This window comes from Argentina silus, assembly GCF_951799395.1.
Source record: "Argentina silus genome assembly, chromosome: 20".
Lineage (NCBI taxonomy): Eukaryota > Metazoa > Chordata > Actinopteri > Argentiniformes > Argentinidae > Argentina > Argentina silus.
In genome coordinates, this window is record NC_139674.1 from 11,342,356 (window position 1) to 11,360,527 (window position 18,172).

Below are 18,172 nucleotides of genomic sequence, written 5' to 3' on the forward strand. Positions count from 1 at the left end.
ACATTGTCGCTGTCACTGTCATTTTCCCCAGAGCTTCTTTGCCTCTTCTGAGACGTTCCCTCTGACGGGCAGCTGTCAGGGTGTCGTTTTCTTTTCCTGGACACCCTTGGTGCCCGAGGTGCAAGCGCCCAGTCGGGCACTCTGGCGCCCTCAGGCACGAGAACCAGGGGCATTTCCAAAGCTTCGAGTCGCTCTTCATTAGATGGGGCTGCAGGGTTTCTCTGTCTCTGTAGCTCAGCCCTTATGTTGTCATGGTCCTCTCCAATGACAATCCTTATCACATCCCTCATCTCCTCCTCCTCAAGTCTGTCCATTGGGCTAACAGGGCGTTGGTCTTGGGCTGAGGGCCCTGCAGTGGGTGAGGAGGCGAGGAGGCGGCCCACATTTCTGGATACATCCTGGTTGTAGAAGCTGTCAAGAGGGGGCTGAATGCTGGGGCCATCGGTGTCGTGCAAGGCCTTGGGATGCAGCCTCGAGAAGGCAGATGAGGTCATGCCGTGCTCCCACCTAGGGGTCCAGAGGAGTTCTTGGACAGAAACTCTTGGCTGTTGATCTCGGTTTTCCATGTTTGGCATGAATGTAAGACAGCGCCACAGCCTAGGTGGCCGCTCTGCCTCAACATGGGCTCTATCTCTTTGAGGGTTGTGGGATCCTCCAGGGCAGGACCTGTCTCCCACAGGGTTGGTGCCAGAAGGAGCATGCGCAGAGCCATTGTGAAGGTTCCAGGTTCCATCAAGTCCAGTCCCAGAGGAGAGCTCATGGGATATGTGAACCACATTCCTCTCCTCCTCCTCCTCCTCCTCCTCCTCCTCAAAGTCATCAATGTAGTGCCCTGAGTAGTCACTGTCACTGTCACATTCCAGCACCATAGTTGGACATGAGACATTGCTCCCCTGGCTCTGCACCTCTTCATCCTCACTGTCCAGTATTATTATGTCTTCTGGCACATCATCATCATCATCATCTTCAGATAATACAATTAGTGGAGGAGGAGCGTGGAACACAAAATCCCTCCCTAGTTCATTCCCTCTGGTTGTCCAGTGGATCACTCTCTGGGGAGATCTGTCTCTGAAGCCAGGAGACGATGCATGAGCGTCTCTCAGATGGTGCTGGGACACAGAAGGAGAATGACCTAAGAGAATAAAAACAGTCATATTATAAGTTATATTATAAGTTAGAATGTTAAATGTAGACCTTCTCTGATCTCTCAATCTACAAAACTACTCTGACTGACTTAATTTCACAAAAGTAATTTCATACTGTACATCCTCACATACTCTGATTTCATACATCCTCACATCCTTTTTCTTCAAATCAGTACTTACCAGAACGATCAGTCCAATGAGTAAAGTTGTCTTGGAACATATTATTCCTATTCATTTTGCTTTTCAAAGTTATCCAAAGTTCTATGAAGTTGTATCATCAAAAGATATAGATGATACTGAGGGTAAAGGTTGGTGTGTAGACTGTTGCAGACAGTATGTTACTGATAGTTGCTGTGACAACTCAGGCTTTTTAATTTGAGAGAAAGGTGATATCATAATGTTGGTTTGTGACATCATAATCACTGTTAAATAGATGTTCTAGAAGGTTCTGTCTGATGGATATTCCATGCTACTACTGTATGTCAACAGACCCAGATAATAAAGCAAATTCAAGTTCTAAATCTATGTCATAAAGAATAATAAGGAATAATAAGGAATAATTTGCCTCTGGGGGTGCTCTTGAGCCAAATAGGGGTCCCATGAATAGTCCAGAAATAAAAAATAAAAATAATGCCTAGAAAAGATCTCATTGGTCACCACCGAATGCCTGTGAAAATAAGCTTATTTGGCCAAAGTCTGTAGGACTAAATCTAAGGGTTGTGTGGTTAAATGAGTGAACTATCCCTTTAAAACTACACTCTATGAAATTATTTAACTTATTAGATGCACCTTAATGTTTGTCATGTTGAATAAGTGTGTCAGCTAAATGACTCAAGTGTGAAATGTTGTTGTGTTTCATTTCTGTTCAGGACATGGTTGGTCTACTGTACCTCTACCTGACAGACAACCACATCGACCACATCCCTGTGCCCCTTCCAGACAGCCTGCGCTCTCTGCACCTACAGGTACCTGCACTCCTGCCTCTTCTCTGCCCTCTAGTCACCAGCAGAAGATCTGATTTTTTACCTCAATACTGACCTCTGGTGGTGACTAGAGGAAAACCAAATCCCAAATCAACCACAAGCCCTTTACTACCTTGACACTTATGTAGATATGAGAGAATTGGATATATGGCATTGAATTGCACTCCTTCGTCAACAGAGAGGATTTGAAATGGAATTCACCCAAACTCTGCTGCCCTATCAAATAGGCAACAGACAACAGACAACAACATTCAGATGATGCACAGGGACACGTTCTGCAACCTGAAAGACTTCAACTACATCAGGAACGCACTGGAGGACAGTCTGTCTGCCACACAGACCCATCAGAGATCTCATCAATCCCCCAATCTGCACACACTGTATATACACACACACACACACACACACACACACACACACACACACACACACACACAATCAACTACCTTCCCATTGCAAAGGAAACTAATTTAAGCCTATTGATTCCATACATTAACACATATTGAGAGATTTTACCTCTCTTTTACACACACACACACGCACACACACACACACACATACATTCACAGACGCCAGAGAAGCCAAACCGTTCTGCAACTTGATAAAAACAAAAGCAAATCAATACAAGTCTGATTAATCAATTTTATTGATCAAGCGATACACCATCCTGTTTTGTTTTGTTTTGCATCCGTTTCTGACTGGCAATGACAACCAGTAATATTGTGTACTAACCATAACCCTAAAAAATTATATGAATGACATAAATCTAACACTTTGGAAAATGTTAATTTTACTGGCATAAACTAATTGCAGCTGGAGCTTATTGAAAGGTAAATTGAGTATCTAATGCAATAAAAGAAGCAATTAAACACAAACATTTGTTGTAAAGTCTGTACTGTAATATATAAAATATATATATTCTGAAATAACTTTTCTTTTTTTGTACATGTACTGCAATATTTGGTATATTTCAAAGTGTTGTTTTAACCATGCACAATAGCCTATACATAAAAGACTATTGTATGACTTTCAGGAGAGAGGTTGTTAATTAATAATCCACACCTAACAACCTCCTGTGGGTTAATAATAATAACATTAATAATAATAGCTTGCTACTGTGTGCTTTGTATGGAAATACCACAATTGGATAAAGTTGTGTTTATGACCTCTCCAACACAGGAGTGGCTTAACGTTTTCATTGAGAACTGATGGGTGAGATGAATACAAAGTTGAAATGGGCAACAACGTTTTCAGGAGGTTTGAGTAGACTAGTATAGTCTTGGTAATCATAGCTGGTGTACATACATATTGGCCTTGCATACAACACTTGAAGATAAGTTACCACCGTGTATAGAAGTAGTCTTATCACTTAGTAGATGTACAAAAAGTATAAATCCCAATTGAATATTCTCCAAAGGCTTTGTACATTGTCATATAAATAATATTCAATTATATTTGTATTTATATTTGTATACGTAGCCAAGTATAAACACACAGCATGTCTAGACAGTTCTTTTCACAAAGTGTCAATGAGCTTCTCAAAAAGGTTGAGGAATCTCTCCCTCCTTTCCAAGGATTCAGAGACTGTCCTTCTTCTGTCCTCCCCCTCTGTTCCCTCCGTTCCGTTTCCCATCCCTGTCTTTTGCTGCTCCAAGACCACTTTGTCTCTTTCCAGGACCGCTCTCTCCCTCTCTAGCGCACACCTATCCCTGCTCACTGCTGCCCTGTCCTTCTCTATCAGCGCCCTCTCTCTCTCCATCACCGCCTTCTCTCTCTCCATCGCCGCCTTCTCCCTCTCCAGCGAGGCCCTGTCTCTGTCCATGTAGGCCATTTCCCTGTCCAGCTCTCCTCTCTCTCTCTCCAGGGCCATCCTCTCCTGCTCCAGCACCTCTCTCTCGCTCTCCAACGCCGCTCTCTCGCCCTCCATCATGGCCCTCTCGTTCTCCATCTCCTCCAGGTCGCAATCCATCACCCCCTTGCTCCCCTCTTCTTCTCCTTCTTCTTCTTCTTCTTCGTCTTCCTCCTCCTCCTCCTCCTCGCCGTTGACCCGGACTTCGATCTCCATCTTTCCCACCTGCCGTACGGACGGTCTCTTCTTCTTGGGCCTGGCGTCGGGTAAGAAGTCTTTACCGCCATCATCACCCGGGCGGATGGCGATGAGTAGGGGGGCACTGCCGGCCAGTCGGCCCTCAACAGCATCATTCACGAGCTGGAAGTAACGCCACTGGTCGGGGTACACCCGGACCCCCTCTGGCGGGTACTTCAGCTCCTGCCCCAAAGAAGACAAAGAAGTCAGTGTTGGTAATAGACCAGTTCGAATATTACCCCCCCATAGCCCCCCCCATTCTAATCTTAGTTATTGATCCCTCCAGAAAAGTTTGGATGGGTGGAACCAATATAGTAATGAGCCTTAACAAACAGTGACAACTGTTGCTAAATGGACTGTCACGGATAAATAAAGAAAAAAACTAATACTTTAAATGCATAAGTAGCTATGACAGGAGTGTTATTAGGGTTACTTTTACAAAGAGGTACAAGTTGATACCTTGTATTTTTTCTTCAGATTTTCCCATTTTTTCATTGCCTGGTTGGGAGTCATTTTCCACTGTAAGCCCATATGTTTCAGAATGGCCCTGTAAAAAATGTACAAGTTAATGGCAATCTATGGCCATGGATGAAAAAACATATCACTACCGTTGGACACAGATCTACAAAGCGTTTGCACCGGCTAAACCTATTTTTTAAATGCATAAATAAAAAAACTATAAATACATTAAAACAGGTGCGCCTGGTGCAGACATAGTACATCTGAACTCCTCTCTATACATGGTAAATGGAGAGAACGGTAATTACTGTGATTGCATAGTAAAATGTGAGGAGAACTAGGCTTTGACAACTGGGAATCGATACCAGCCCCTTTGGTCACACACAGTTGCACATTTTGTGATATACAGCCCTAACACACCATTGATGTATCAATCCCATCATTCACATGTGTTAATGCAGGACCGCGGAAAATGTGGTTCAAATTGGGCTGGAAAAAAATACACAACAATGACCTCAACAATACACAGACATGTGGAAACTACAATATGTAAACTTGATAAAAAACTTACCTCCATGCATATTTGGAGGAATTTCTCCTACCGGTGAAGAGGCACTGGTTAGAGACGCGCAGTTTCACCAAATCATGAGTTTCATTTTCAGACACTGAAAAAACAAACGTTTGAAGATCATTTTAATTAAGAAGACTGATTCTGCAGTCATAAAAACACAATATGGATAAACTAAATGGAGGAGTGTGCACAGTGTGGACACGTTCTAGCTGACAAGTACAGTATCTGAGGGAAGGCCATAATGTTTTGTCGACTTGGAAGGTGGCTCCCTACTAGCTAGGGTTAGAAAGCTCCAGTATCTCGACTTAGTTCACTTGCAGTCCGCACAAAGGACGTTGCCTTTGAGTACTCACATTTATAGGTGTATTCCGCTGGGTCATAAGTGTTAGTATTATATATGGTGTTAGTATACATATGATCAATGCTACTCATGTTCTACTACGAAGGGTCCTCGGTGAACACGACGGAGTGTACTCGAGTGTACTTCGCAGAGAGAGGGCTTCACTTCCGCCTTTCCAAGGGTCCCTTTCTTTCTTCTTCTTTTGCGCATGATCACAGTAGTGGCATTACCGCCACCTACCGCGCTAGCCTTATGCATACAGTAAATAAAAGATATAACACATGTATATCTCATGATATACTTTATTCTGTGTTTCCTAATCGATAATGAATTGATTTCTAGACAACGTTCGTTGATTGGAGCCTTTGGAGACAAATGGCATTGAGAAACTTGACATACTGTTGTATTTACACTCATTTCAACCTACAGTGATAACAAAAATCATTTCTAGAAATAATGCCTTATCGCCTTAGTGTAAACTAGGTTATGCCATATCACGCCTATGCAGATCAGACACCAAAATATTATTTATATATATCGATAATCTGCACTATTTATAGTAATAATACCATATTCTGTGGGTACATTCAAAGTAACCCAAAATGATTGAATTGTAACCTAAATGTTTATTTACTCAGGTTCCCAGCATGCAAGTTGCCACTTATTTATTATCAGAGGGTTGGGCAATCGTCACTGGAAGTATATAAAGTTTCAATGAAACGAAACGAAAACGAAACTAATAACTTCTCCCTATGGCGTCTGGCGGCACAAATCGTAAGCACTCGCTTGGAATCTGTTTACTTTGTGTCAATGTTCTTATCAAATTCGCCTGCTGTCTATTCATTATTGTCACTGACCATGATAATTGTTGATAGTAAATTATATGTATTTAGAATCTAAATAGAACGCAACAGCACCACCCGTGGTTTCACTTTAATTTAGCCTATACTATCAGTGTCCGCGGTGCAGTTTAGGCTATGATTTGTATTTTTAAAATGTGTTTTATTCTGTTGTCTTCACTGAAAGGGTTTGGAAAATGTTCCACAAGGGGTTATCATAGGACATAATAGATAGCAGTAACCATGATCTGTCAGTAGGAGACAGAAGAGCATTATGGTATGGGGGAAGGGGTACGATAAGAGGGCAGTAGCTTCCTCTCCTTGCTCCTTGGTTTCCTCTCTCCTATCCTCATGGATCTGAAAACACAAGCAAGAATAAAGCAATGCTTGTGAGATTGCTTTAACCTGTTTAGTTATTAACTATCCATGCACGTTGTGGAAAACACCAGTGGAGGCTGGTGGAGGTAGAAATTGGAGGACAGGCTCATTGTCATACATGGATTGGAAAGAGGAATGGTAGCAAACATGTTTGATAACGTTCCTCATTCCATTCCATGCATGATAATAAGTCTGTCCTCTCATGTCTACCTAACCTCCCCTGGAAAGCATGTGGAGAGAAGCAGCAAGCACTTCAGTATTTAGATGCACAATGCACACAGTATCACCACTGAAATGATGAAAGCAGGTGTGAGGTTTGCTTTTATCAAACAGTGTTAAACCAAAAGTAAGACTGACACTAGGTCTGTGAGGAAAATCATTTTGTTATCTTGTACATTTTGTTTAGTATATATTGTAGATTTTTTAGTATTGTACATTTTACATTGGTTGGCATTCTGCGGACAGCAAAGCAAGAATTTCATTGTACAGGGAAACATGTTTTCTACTGTGCATATGATAATAAACACTTTGAATCTTGAATCTTGATAATCTGATCTTTTCCTCAGCAGACGACCAGTCCTACAGAGAGGAATTAAGCCTCTCAGAGAGTGACTCAGGGAGCAGTGACACAGATGAGAACTCAAACAGTGATTCAGCAGGATCACAGCCAGGGGCGACACCACCTACCACACCCCAGGTCAGTTTACCGGGGCATAGAGAGGTCTCCCCTGGGCTGGCCCCCCCTGGTTGGTGGAAATGTCATGATGGGGTTGCATCTTGACATCTGGTACTATGATTACATAGGGAGGGCGGGCCAATTTATAGGAATTGGTGTGGGCAGCCCTGAAGAACATCACATGGGCATGTAACAGTGGGAGTATGAACTATGGACTATATAATAGGATGATAATAATATGTTCATTTAGGTGATTTTATACTTAGAACTGCGTCATGCTGTGTCTATGATCATTTAAGTCAGTTATCTATTCAGTGATGGATACTGTCTGGGTTTTAGGCTGAGGGAGAGCCCTGCAGGTACTACAACCAAGGTGGCTGCAAGAGTGGGAAGAAGTGCCAATATCTACATGTCTGCAAGTACGCCCTGAAGGGGAACTGTCGCCATGGAGCCAACTGTCACCTCACTCACCCCAGAAGCCCTAGATCTGCCTCTAACAAGAGACGGGGTGGGGCCAGGGACAGGAGATCGTCATCTACAGGTAAGAATGACATTAGGGTGTGATAGAGGCTGGAGGGTAGAGGTTCTAAGGGCTGTCTATGTGGGGTTACAGTGTAAATCATATGCATTTTGTTGTGGGTGAGTAAGGGAATGAATTAAGGAGTGTGTGAAACGAACTAATGAATGAAGTGATTGAGTCTGGCGATTGATGTAATGTTCACTTCGGAAACATTGACTTACTGGTAGTGAAAACATTGACTTCCCTAATGTACCTACAAGTACTGTATGCTGATTTGTGGATATGCTGGCTTGTCTGTGTGTGTTGGCTGAACAATGTACCAATATCTATTTCTATATCCATCTGTCAGAGATACAGCTTAATGATGGCAGGCTCTACCAATGGCAGTTGGATGATGGGAGAGGCTGGATTGACATAGCCAACGATCACATTCTGGAGGCCCAGTACTCCCTGCCTAACACCAAGGGGATTAAAATTTACAACACCTCCTATGGGTAAGGGAAGGAAGTACATCTGAAGGACAACTGCAGCAGACTGATTGAAATAGTTAATGGTTAATTGATCAGGACAGTCTCTCAGTTTCTCCCAATTTATTTTCTCTCTCTCTTTCTCTCTGTCTATCTCTCTCTCTCTCTCTCTCTCTCTCTCTCTCTCTCTCTCTCTCTCTCTCTCTCTAGGGCACTGTGTATTGATTTCAAGGCCATGAGGATCAGGGGTAAAAAGAATCTGAGAGTGAGGCGTTTGGATGGCCAGCAGACAAAGTGGATCTGGTACTATAGCTGCAGTCGTGGCTGGAACAAGTTTGGAGGAAAGGTACCAGGCACCAACCCAGAGTGTACCCTTATACTGATGGGCTTAACTTGTATACAGACAATGAGCAATTCTTCACTTGAACTGTCTGCTGTCTTTCTACTGTACATTAATTCTTCAAGTAATGATTCTTAATGGACGATTCTTAAGGGAGGTTGAATTCTCGTGATTCTTAAAGGACATTTAGTGAGAGGATGTGTTTTTGACACAGGATTCAAAAGGAAACCCGGGGCCGGCCCCGAGTTCTGAGATCGAGAGAAAATACCGGAGTAACCCAAACAGTTCCTTCACATTCAGTGTCGGCTCTGATACCTACGAGATCCGCTTCAGAGGTCTGTCAGTCAGGCTACAGAACCCTAAGACAACCTTCACAGAATACACATTTTCACACAATTTATCGTAATTTAGGAATTACAAGTTCAAGTTTGTGAATGTGGTTGGAGTGGTGTGGTTGTATCTGTGCTGAACAAATGCGATGCAATCAAATATGTTTATTGTGTGCTTATTGGCCGTTTGATTGTTTTTGTGTGTTTATTTGTCAGAAATGCGACAGGTGAGTGCCAAGCGGAAGAGAAAGGTTGTTCGTCGTCCAAAGTACCAGTCTCCCCAAAGTGGAACAGGGTGAGTTAGTGTTGGGTAAAGGCACAATCCATAAGACTTCTGTCCCTATCAGCAAATATTATCTACCTGTGTTTTGATTTACCTGCAAAAACACTCCTCCAAAAAGTGTAGGGGGGAAACAGTTTACAGAGATCAAATGTATTGATTGTGCCTTAATGACTGTTGATTTAATTGTATGATTACTGATTCCCAAAACATCTTAATTTGACGAAAAAATGCCCTCTCTGATTGGACAGAATCGCTTCAGCGACGTCAGCTCTCAAGAATGTGGACGTGTCCTCAGCAGCAGCTCCTAAATGGCAGTTTGAGGGGAAAAGTGGAAAGTGGTTCTCCTTCAAACAGAGTGTGAGATTCATTTTACAGAGACTACCAACATTGTTAATACTCCAAAGGGAATTTTTGTACTCAAACGCATGAAATGTGATTCTTGGAATAAGGTCAATAATATGATTGATCTTATTCTAATATGGTACTGTAGAGGTTGGTGCCATGCCTTTTGGCAGTCAAAATGAATAAAATCTGTAATCTATCATGCACTTGCACACACATTGTATAAGTATATTGATCTATGAAACCTAATATACACAATATAAATCAATCGTACAGAATTATCTGAAACCATCTCTGATGATACTGTGTGGTTCATGTTTTCTTTTTAACCTATTGTTTAGTTCTCTTCCCAAATGCATTTGCTGACCCCTGTGGTGTTATGCTGTAGGGACCCCCTCGAAAAACAAGATGATGCATCTCAAGGGATTTAATCCTGTCACCAGAATTTCAAAGAAATAAATCTCATATAATATTGTCTTTGTCTCAACAGAAGGAGTGCTCAGTGTCAAGTGCTGACATAGAGACACAATACCAGGGAAACCCCCACGGATCCATGCCCTTCACTGTCAACAGGCAGCCCTGCAGGCTGGACTTCTTAGGTACAGCCAGGACACAGTGTGAACAGGGTTGTTTTCAACAGGCCAAGTTGAAATGTATCTTGTCAAGTGTTACCATACTGACCATAAGATAAATCCTGATGTGAAAACATGTGTTATTCAAATAAATAAATAAAGTAAATAATACCTAAAGTAAATAGTAAATAGAGTAAATCATCCACTGCTGCCCAAAAATTCAGCACATACTGGCATTTATGGCATTTAGCAGACGCCTTTATCCAAAGCGACTTACAACAAATACATTTGTTTAAGTAAGTGAATCATCTATCCATCAGTCATCATAAGATAAAGTAATCAATGCCGTTTGATGAAAGTAAATGTCACTGTGCAGTTCGTCATTGCCATAACACTTTGAAACATTTAAAAATGTGTTTGTCTTTTGCAGCCATGATGCAAACCAACTTGACTACACAGAGGACACACAGGATCAAGCGGGTTTAGACCGTCTGCGTTGGGAACGACAATCATCCTTGTCGCCACGTTGACTGTAGTGGTGTCCTTCAAGCGGTATATTATTTAATAATAAGTAATGAAGGCAGGCTCTACCAATGGCAGTTGGATGATGGGAGAGGCTGGATTGACATAGCCAACGATCACATTCTGGAGGCCCAGTACGAAGTATTTTCAGGTTGTGCAATGACTCTACTATTGACAGGTTGTGCAGTGACTCTACTATATTCACTACTATTGTTTACGTGTTTCATAAGCTTCTCACGACAATCCATGTAGTAGAAATTGTTTACCTATCCACAGACATTACTGCTGTATCTGTGGATAGAGTTACTGCCTTATGAACACAGCTACTAGATGGTTCGATTAGTCTTTCGCCCCTATACCCAGGTCGGACGACCGATTTGCACGTCAGGACACACATGCACAAGTTGTTGTTTGTACGCTCAATACACATTTGCCACATTTATGTCAAAGGTTAGAAATATTTGAAACTGTTTGAATTATGTAGCAGTGTGCTGCCATCATCCGATAAATCAACTGTAGGTTGATCATTTGTTATATCTCTGGTGTTTTCAATGAAGAAAAACGATTATAGGAATTTCAAAAGCCATAATCACACATGCCTTAGAATGTATATATTCTAATGGTGTATTCGCCTTTTAAAACAGTGGGGGGTTTTTTCAACATAAGTACTACACTGCCCTAATCTGTACCTGTACTTTGCCCCTCAACCTGCCAAGATGTGTCAGACTGTTATTGAAGAACCATGACAAACAAACAGTTCTCACATTTGATAAAGATGTCTCAACTTATTGAAGCCAAATGTTTTACATGTGTTATGAAATGGAATTAATCAAATTCATGCAAATCAATATACAATGTGTTTGAGTAAATGTACGCTTCCTTATACTGCCATCCTTTTACCTTCTTCAAATAAAACATGTGAAATGTCCATGTCATTCTTTTGTGCTTGATTCAGGTAGTTTCAACTCTCCCACACAGTATTTAGTAGTGATACTATGCATTTTGTGATAAGTTGAGAATCTACTGTGCATCTGATAGGGCGATCAATTAAGGGAGTTTCCCAATGGAAAACATGCCTCACACGACACGAGTCAGAAATGAAACCGAAAGCTGTATTTGCGGGTCGCGTTGAGTAGCTGACACTTTCACTTTGCGGACTCGCCTAAAAGTAAGAACTTTTGTGTACTCTTATGTTTAAGTAATGAATCATAATTTTTAATGAAGCGTTGCGCATTATTAGAAGTCAATTAGAAGTAAATGCGAACTTGTCATACCGATGCTGTTTTCAGTTAATGTCGGCTGTCGATCTAAGTCCTTAATAATTGCTCTAAATGTATTCATTGTCAACAGTAGCTTACATATATTCATTTGTTTGTTAATTATTCAATTTATGTTGATTGCAGTGTCCAGTTTGTGGCGTTCACATTTGGTGAGTTACACGACCTATGTCAAGTCTCAGTGGCATATTAATCATAACTACGGACAATTCATTTTTAGAAATGACTCACATTGATGGCTGCTTTAGTTATGTCTATAGCGGGATAACGGATCAGGAAGTTCACATGTAGGATAAAATCTTACAATAGTTTCAGCATTATTCAATAGCAGTGTGTACTCTTGCAGAGATATGGAGAGGAGGAGGAAGAAGACTTGTATGATACACCTAGCCAGTCTGCTTCAGGTAAGGCAAAGTCCAGGAGCTTCAGAAGGGTATGCCTGTTTTACTTTTTAAAATGTTTTATTATTGGTTCTCCATGCTCAAATCTTCATTACATTTGATCTGGTTTGACTGCTGCCTACTTTATACTCTGGAAATTGCTGTGAAGCACAGACCGATGATCAGCCTACCCTCCCCAAATCCTAGTCATAACCATATGAAGGGAAAGCTCACAACTAACCTGAGACCACTAGGGGAGACTTTTTTTTAATGCATCTCTGATATGCACCACATGAAACAAAGCTGTTCCTTATGTTGACAGCCAGCGGGAGCCATTTTGAGTGGCAGCAGAATGATGGACAGCGATGGCTGCGTATTGACAACGACCATGTGATCGAGGCCCACTACTGCCAGCCAGGGGCTAAGGGAATGACAATCTACACACCACAGGGGTCAGTGTGACAGCTTGGTGTGAATCTTCTCATAGATTGAGTACTAGTATTCATCTTGAATAGCAACATCTCTCCTCATCTTATTTCAGCCTATTATCTGTGGATATCTAGGATATATATATCTATGCCATTTAGCTGACGCTTTTATCCAAAGCGACTTACGTTGCAGTGAGTGCCTACATTTCAGTATATATGGTCCCAGTGGGAATCAAACCCACAACCTAAGCGTTGTTAGCGCCATGCTCTACCAACTGAGCCACAGAGGACTATGACATATCATTAATAAGTTAAAGTATCTAAATACATACTCCAATAAGCATTTTGTACATTACGTTAGCTTTTTGTGTGTGCACAAACCCAGAGGTTGGATTGATGATGTGTTTCTTGCCTGCTTTGTGCATTCTAGGCAGGTCTACATAGATTTTGATACGATTAATACTTCGAATGCTGCCATGGAAGTACGGAGACTGACGTTCCTACCTCAGGGCCAGACTGAGACCATGGGGTGGTATTTCAGAGACAACAGGTTGTGGCGAGAATACAGTTCTCAGGTAAGTGATTCTGACAGTTCTTAAAGGTGCAATATGTAACATTCAAGCTTTCAAATGGTTCTAAATGACTTATGTTGACGTTGTTTAATCTGTAATGATCAGGGAATGACACATGTAATTTACAAACGCTGTTTTGGTCCAGAAAAGCGCTTTCTAAAATCGAGTGTCTCGGGGTGACACCTACTGTAGGTTTGTTTACAATTGACCAGGGGTGTTCTAAGGGACTGGACTCACCGATTTGTTGCTTATCTGTCTTTGGTCCACTCCCCTAGGACACCCCTTGCCATAACAACATGTTTGTATACAAACTGAGTATTGGGTAGGACACTTTTAGAAAGTGCCTTCGCGGGACCAAAACAGCATTCATAAATGAAATATTTCTTTCAATGGATCTCATTCCCTGATTGAACATCGTCATTACAACAATTAGGAAGCTTTTAAAAGCTTGAACGTTACATACTGGACCTTTAACATGAAGCTCCAAATCTGTATGGAAATTCAACTTGGATTATGATTACACGTTACATCCCCTTTCAATATTTCCTTAGCTCTCCTTCAACAACTTTTTTCTCACACACACACACACAGAAACAAACACACAATCCTCTCTACTACCCTCTCCACCCACCCTGGTCTCCACTTTCTCTCTCTCCCAAACCCAGGGCTCAAATAGTGGCTCCTCCTCTGTGAGCAGTCAGGACGTGGAGCAGAAGTACAGCCACAACCCTCAGGGAACCTTCCGCTTCACAGTGGGGAGCGCCGCCTATTCCTTAGACTTCTCAGGTAGACTTCACCTCATTGGGCTTCTCCTTACACCCCGACAGCATCATAGTGGAGGTATTTCAAGTGTTGGATGCAGCGAGGGCTAATTTTGCAAACACGGTTTCTGCATTCTCCTTGCCATTCACCCAAGCGCTCCCCTTCATGGATTTAAAGACATTGGATTGGTGCTATATAAACATTTTCAAAGTTCCAGTCTGTTGGACGTAACTTTGATACTTGAACTTTAAGCAGGTCTACATTGATTTTGATAAGATTGAGACTCAAAATGGTGCCATGGGTGTATGGAGACAAGGAAAAGAAGATACACAAAAATACATTTAGCACACTCTCATGGATGTTATACAATGCAATACAGGTTTCCCTACAGTCCATAGTACCATTTTCCTGTCAAGTCTCACAATGTTTCCCTAACGTCTGTACATGAGCAGTTCAATGACACCTCTCACCAGGTATGTTTATTACAGCTTTGACGCAAACAAACCTAGCCACCCAGATGCAGAGAAATGTCCGGAGACGTCCAAAGTTCAACTCCGTAAACGGCAGGTATGATGCATCGCCTGTGGCCTGATTCCATTTCGGCTCTTAGGATCTACTCCGTAGATGTCCAAGTATAGCAATGAACTGGATACTGTGGATGTCAGCAGCAACATAACGATGGGGGACATTTGTGGGATGTATTTTGCAGTGTATCCAGTGCCTTATCAACCCTGACCGTTGGTCCCCATCTACCTCCCTCTGCTGGCTACATCTGGGAGTTCATGGGTGAGGAGGGAGTGTGGACCGAATTCAAGACTCGTGTAAGTAAGAGTGAGTGATGAAGGCAGGCCGAACTGCACTGACACGACCTGTGAAAAGAGCTTGTGGTCAAATTATTCAGTCAGAAGAGGATCTACATGACATACAGCTGCATAACCCATTCACCGTAGGCCTACTATACTGTACAGAAGTGTGTAGCTGTATGAAAAGATTCAATTAAATGCTTGCGTGTGTCTGTGTCGATTTGTAGAGATGCTCATTTGACAGTGCTGCTATCGAGGGACACTACCAACAGAATCCTCAGGGCACGCTACGCTTCAAGGCTGGGAGGTTTTCCTATACCCTCAACTTTGTAGGTAAGACGCATCTACTCCTACTATACACCGAGGTGAGCTATGCTGACACCATAGTTGCTTCAACAGACAATGGAAAGGCTGGAAAGGACATTGTAAAAAGAAAAGTACAGTTGGCCCCACCGTGTTTAAGCTCATTACTGCTCATACTCAATTTCACATGTGAAGGTCTGCAGACATTACAGGAAGGTGATTTTCTTTTTTCTTTTTCTCATATTTTATTATGATACACCAAAACCCTATTTCACACTCAGATATTTTCCTTTGCATTTTCCTGTCCAGCACTGTTTCAGCAGCTATGGTGGGTGCATAACCAGGCTAGCTCAGCTTGGTTCGGTTCTGTATTGTAAATAAGGGTCAAGTTAGTCAGCGGCCTGATGTATGGAGCAATCTGACTGGTGTCTCATACTGTGATGAAAAGCCACTGGTCCACGGTGGCTCTGCCTATGCACTGATATACCCAAACACTAAGCCCGTTTCCTATAGGTATGTGTCAGACCAACGACAAGATCGGAACCAAAAGGGCTGTGAGAAGGACTCCATATGGAAGTGAACAAGGGGGCAGGTATGGGCCAAATTGTGATGTCAGATACTTGTCTGATCTGTTATAGAGGCAAGTATGGGTTATATCCATATAGAAATACAGTATCTGTTATGGATAAACGTGGCGAAAGCGTGAGAACTCCTGTATGTCTTGTGGCTAATGGATCTCTGCCTGCCTTACAGTGGTGGTTCTGGGTCACAGCCCCGATGGCAGTTTCAAGATGTTGATGGGTCGTGGAAAGACTATGGCAAGGTAAGAAAGACAATTTTTACTTCTCACTCTCATCTTGAAGTCACAATGCCATTAAACTGAAATACCCCATGTCCACCTGTATGATTGAGGTGAGTGAGTAACTTACCACATTATGACCATCCACAAGAGTTAGCCAATTAGGAGCTGCACAGTTTTGATAATCGTTGTCCATGACGATCAGTCAATTCCTTGTCGTTTGAAAATTGAGGTGATTTTTAGATCAGTGAATAGACAGAGACTAATGCTTGTGACTAAACATGTATGTGTTGTGCTCTTTTTTTCCTGCAGAAAAGGGGAAGAAGCAAAAGCAGTGTGTCCAGTCAGGACATTGAAGTCCAATACCAGCAGGATCCGAACGGGACTCTGGCCTTCAGTACCATGAGCTTCAACTATGAGCTGGACTTCTCAGGTAAGCTGGCTGTGACTACCCAAGTCATCTACTCTGCAATTGAGCTGTGGTGGAAAAGCGATGGGAGCCCTTCAGCAACAAAGTCATCTTAAATGGAAGTGATGGGTTTACCAGACGCTTTGGGGGGGACCTTGTGTCATGAGAAACCATCTGGCTTTGCAAGACTAGCACTTTTGTGACTATTCTACTGCTTCCGTTATACCAAGTGAACAAAAATAAAGTGTCAAAATACCTGACATACCGCATTTGTCCCAGCTCTGATACACTGTTTCCACTGCCAGAGAACAGGACAGTGCTGTAAATGATTGTTTTGATTTTATGTCTTTCACAGTCATGACTCAGAGGAACATGTCCACAAACACAACTCGATCTGTTCAACGTCTACCACCGGTGACAGGAGACGCTACCGGCGGCAATCATCTGCAGAGCTAACCAAATAGGCCGGAAAAACTGAACTTACAACAACCCATGGCAACTTCGCCCGACTCCGATGAGTCAGGAAAGCTTCAGACCCCAGCTTTGCACCCGCCACGCCTTCTACTACTTGATGTAACCATCTATCTGATGACTTAAACAGGTTAAAGCCTTGACCTCAGCAACCAAGTTCCAACAATGGTTACCTTAAAGGAAGGGAAGAAGAGGAGATGGATGGTACTTACAAGAAATTGAACAGAGCCAGATCCTCAATGCAATACCCTGTCTTTACACTGCCCACATGTAAACATGTGTTTACATGTTGTTAATCATAGCTTTACTGTACATTTCCTGTTACATGCACATGCTACCAAAGATGGCCTAAAAATAGCTTTATCCAAAGAGACATTCTATATACAGTAGTTTCCTTTACTGCCAATAATCATGAATAGAGCATTATACTGACAAAGCACAAAGTAACAGCTGTGATATAATTTCTAAATTATAATTCTGAATGTGAGCTATACTGTGTATACACTGCCATTAGTGCCAAAGTAATCATATCATTTACTGAGTGCACTGCCATACTGCAAATGTTTCACACATTATGATCACCCTTCATTCCAAATAAAGGTGATTTCCCAGTGTCTATTGATATTGTGATCTTCTGTAGAGAAGCCGTCTAAGAAGTGAATCCGTTTATCCAAGTCTTCAGTGAACCCTCACAATGAAACCCACAGACATCATAGAGAATATTAGATTGTGTATTTTCATATGTATGTACAGATTTTCATTGAACCACCTCAGACAACAACACCTCACACACAGTACAAAGTTCATAGAGGCCACTCTACACATGTTACAGCAGTGGTACACAAAGGATCTCAGCTCTCATAGAAGAATAGGTTTTTTTGTTTTGTCCACGTTTCACAACAGGAAATGCAGTCCACTTCTCATCCAATCACGTCTCCCTTGTCATGGTCACATGAACATTGCGGTCTGTGGAAACCCTCTGTGATTGGTTATAACCCTCTTATCGACCCATCTATCAATCACAGTATACCTCTGGTGTCACTTGTGTCCAATAGCGAGAGGTTTAGACTCCAAATGGCCGCCCTTTTTTTTTTCCTTCACTAGCCACTAGCCATC

General features: G+C 42.1%; 3 protein-coding genes across 4 annotated transcripts; 2 read left to right on the forward strand and 1 right to left on the reverse strand.

The window, feature by feature from the left end:
* Positions 1–2,765: 2,765 nt before the first annotated feature.
* Positions 2,766–5,737, reverse strand: LOC310820378 (uncharacterized protein). Its single transcript, XM_083691975.1, has 4 exons — positions 5,598–5,737; positions 5,245–5,338; positions 4,674–4,761; positions 2,766–4,397 (listed from the first exon to the last, which is right to left on the reverse strand). The coding sequence occupies exons 1-4, from the start codon at positions 5,674–5,676 to the stop codon at positions 3,645–3,647; spliced, it is 1,014 nt and encodes a 337-aa protein (XP_083548101.1). The 5' UTR covers positions 5,677–5,737; the 3' UTR covers positions 2,766–3,644.
* Positions 5,738–6,302: 565 nt separating this feature from the next.
* Positions 6,303–11,774, forward strand: LOC310820642 (uncharacterized protein). Of its 2 annotated transcripts, none has more exons than XM_083692365.1 (10): positions 6,303–6,358; positions 7,368–7,498; positions 7,817–8,018; positions 8,347–8,491; positions 8,675–8,810; positions 9,019–9,139; positions 9,350–9,428; positions 9,665–9,773; positions 10,249–10,357; positions 10,761–11,774. In XM_083692365.1, the coding sequence occupies exons 1-10, from the start codon at positions 6,337–6,339 to the stop codon at positions 10,814–10,816; spliced, it is 1,110 nt and encodes a 369-aa protein (XP_083548491.1). In that variant the 5' UTR covers positions 6,303–6,336; the 3' UTR covers positions 10,817–11,774. The 2 variants fall into 2 exon arrangements, with proteins under 2 accessions (XP_083548491.1, XP_083548492.1); XM_083692366.1 differs by having other exon boundaries at positions 6,320–6,358; positions 7,371–7,498.
* A 204-nt stretch (positions 11,775–11,978) lies between these two features.
* Positions 11,979–17,672, forward strand: LOC310820397 (uncharacterized protein). Its single transcript, XM_083692001.1, has 13 exons — positions 11,979–12,020; positions 12,256–12,281; positions 12,476–12,533; positions 12,832–12,961; positions 13,368–13,512; positions 14,175–14,295; positions 14,760–14,838; positions 14,981–15,092; positions 15,302–15,407; positions 15,891–15,969; positions 16,131–16,200; positions 16,489–16,609; positions 16,941–17,672. Coding segments are annotated over exons 1-13 (1,149 nt in total). The 5' UTR covers positions 11,979–12,019; the 3' UTR covers positions 17,042–17,672.
* Positions 17,673–18,172: the final 500 nt, after the last annotated feature.